Genomic DNA, 1204 nt, shown 5'->3' with positions numbered 1-1204 from the left:
TTTTGAGACGGAGTCTCGCTCTGTCGCCCAGGCTGGAGTGCAGTGGCTGGATCGCAGCTCACTGCAAGCTCTGCCTCCCGGGTTTATGCCATTCTCCTGCCTCAGCCTCCTGAGTAGCTGGGACTACAGGCGCCCGCCACCTCACCCGGCTAGTTTTCTGTATTTTTCAGTAGAGACGGGGTTTCACCAGGTTAGCCAGGATGGTCTCGATCTCCTGACCTCGTGATCTGCCCGTCTCGGCCTCCCAAAGTGCTGGGATTAGAGGCTTGAGCCACCGTGCCTGGCCTAATTTTTTTTTTTTTTTTTTTTGTGGCAATAAAGTCTCATTGTGTTACCCATGCTAGCCTTACACTCCCAGAAAAAGTGATCCTCCTCCCTCGGCCTCCCAAAGTGCTGGGATTGCAGGTGGGCGCCACTGTGCCTGTAACCATCAGGAGGTTCTTTTCCACCCTGTTTTTCTGGGTGCCTCCTCTGGCTCAGCTGCACCCTGCAGGGTGACACGAGGGGATGGGGAGGCACTCTTGGTTCCATCGCTGGGTTCCCTCTGCCCCCCTGACCTTGCTCCCCGGGTCCCCAGGCTCCATCGCCTACCTCATCTTCACCAACCGGCACGAGGTCAGGAAGATGACGCTGGACCGGAGTGAGTACACCAGCCTCATCCCCAACCTGAGGAACGTGGTCGCTCTGGACACGGAGGTGGCCAGCAATAGAATCTACTGGTCTGACCTGTCCCAGAGAATGATCTACAGGTGAGCGTCGCCCCTGCCTGCAGCCTTGGCCCACAGGTGAGACGAGGGCTCCTGGCCCTGACGCCCTCCTCTCCTCCTGCCTCAGCACCCAGCTTGACAGAGCCCACGGCGTCTCCTCCTACGACACCGTCATCAGCAGGGACCTCCAGGCCCCCGACGGGCTGGCTGTGGACTGGATCCACAGCAACATCTACTGGACGGACTCTGTCCTGGGCACTGTCTCGGTTGCGGATACCAAGGGTGTGAAGAGGAAAACGTTATTCAGAGAGAACGGCTCTAAGCCAAGGGCCATCGTGGTGGATCCTGTTCATGGGTGTGTATCCACGACGCTGAGGGATGCAGAGGGAAGGGAGGGAGCAGGAAGGGGTTTCAGGAACTGGTTAGTGGGCTGGGCATCGTGGCTCAAAGTGTCTGTAATCCCAGCACTTTGGGAGGCTGAGGAGGGTGGATCATCT

The 1204-nt window shown here is 58.3% G+C and overlaps 1 protein-coding gene across 1 annotated transcript; it reads left to right on the top strand.

The window, feature by feature from the left end:
- Nucleotides 1-433: 433 nt before the first annotated feature.
- Nucleotides 434-1128, top strand: LOC113221212 (low-density lipoprotein receptor-like; the record flags this gene model as incomplete). The annotated part of the gene is made up of 2 exons (XM_026450558.1): nt 434-749; nt 835-1128. Coding segments are annotated over exons 1-2 (536 nt in total), but the record flags the coding sequence as incomplete, so codon positions are not given.
- Between the last annotated feature and the right edge of the window lie 76 nt (nt 1129-1204).

Source organism: Piliocolobus tephrosceles, unplaced genomic scaffold (assembly GCF_002776525.5).
Source record: "Piliocolobus tephrosceles isolate RC106 unplaced genomic scaffold, ASM277652v3 unscaffolded_21809, whole genome shotgun sequence".
Lineage (NCBI taxonomy): Eukaryota > Metazoa > Chordata > Mammalia > Primates > Cercopithecidae > Piliocolobus > Piliocolobus tephrosceles.
Note: the sequence above shows the minus strand (reverse complement) of the source record. Positions and strands in the feature narration are given on the sequence as shown.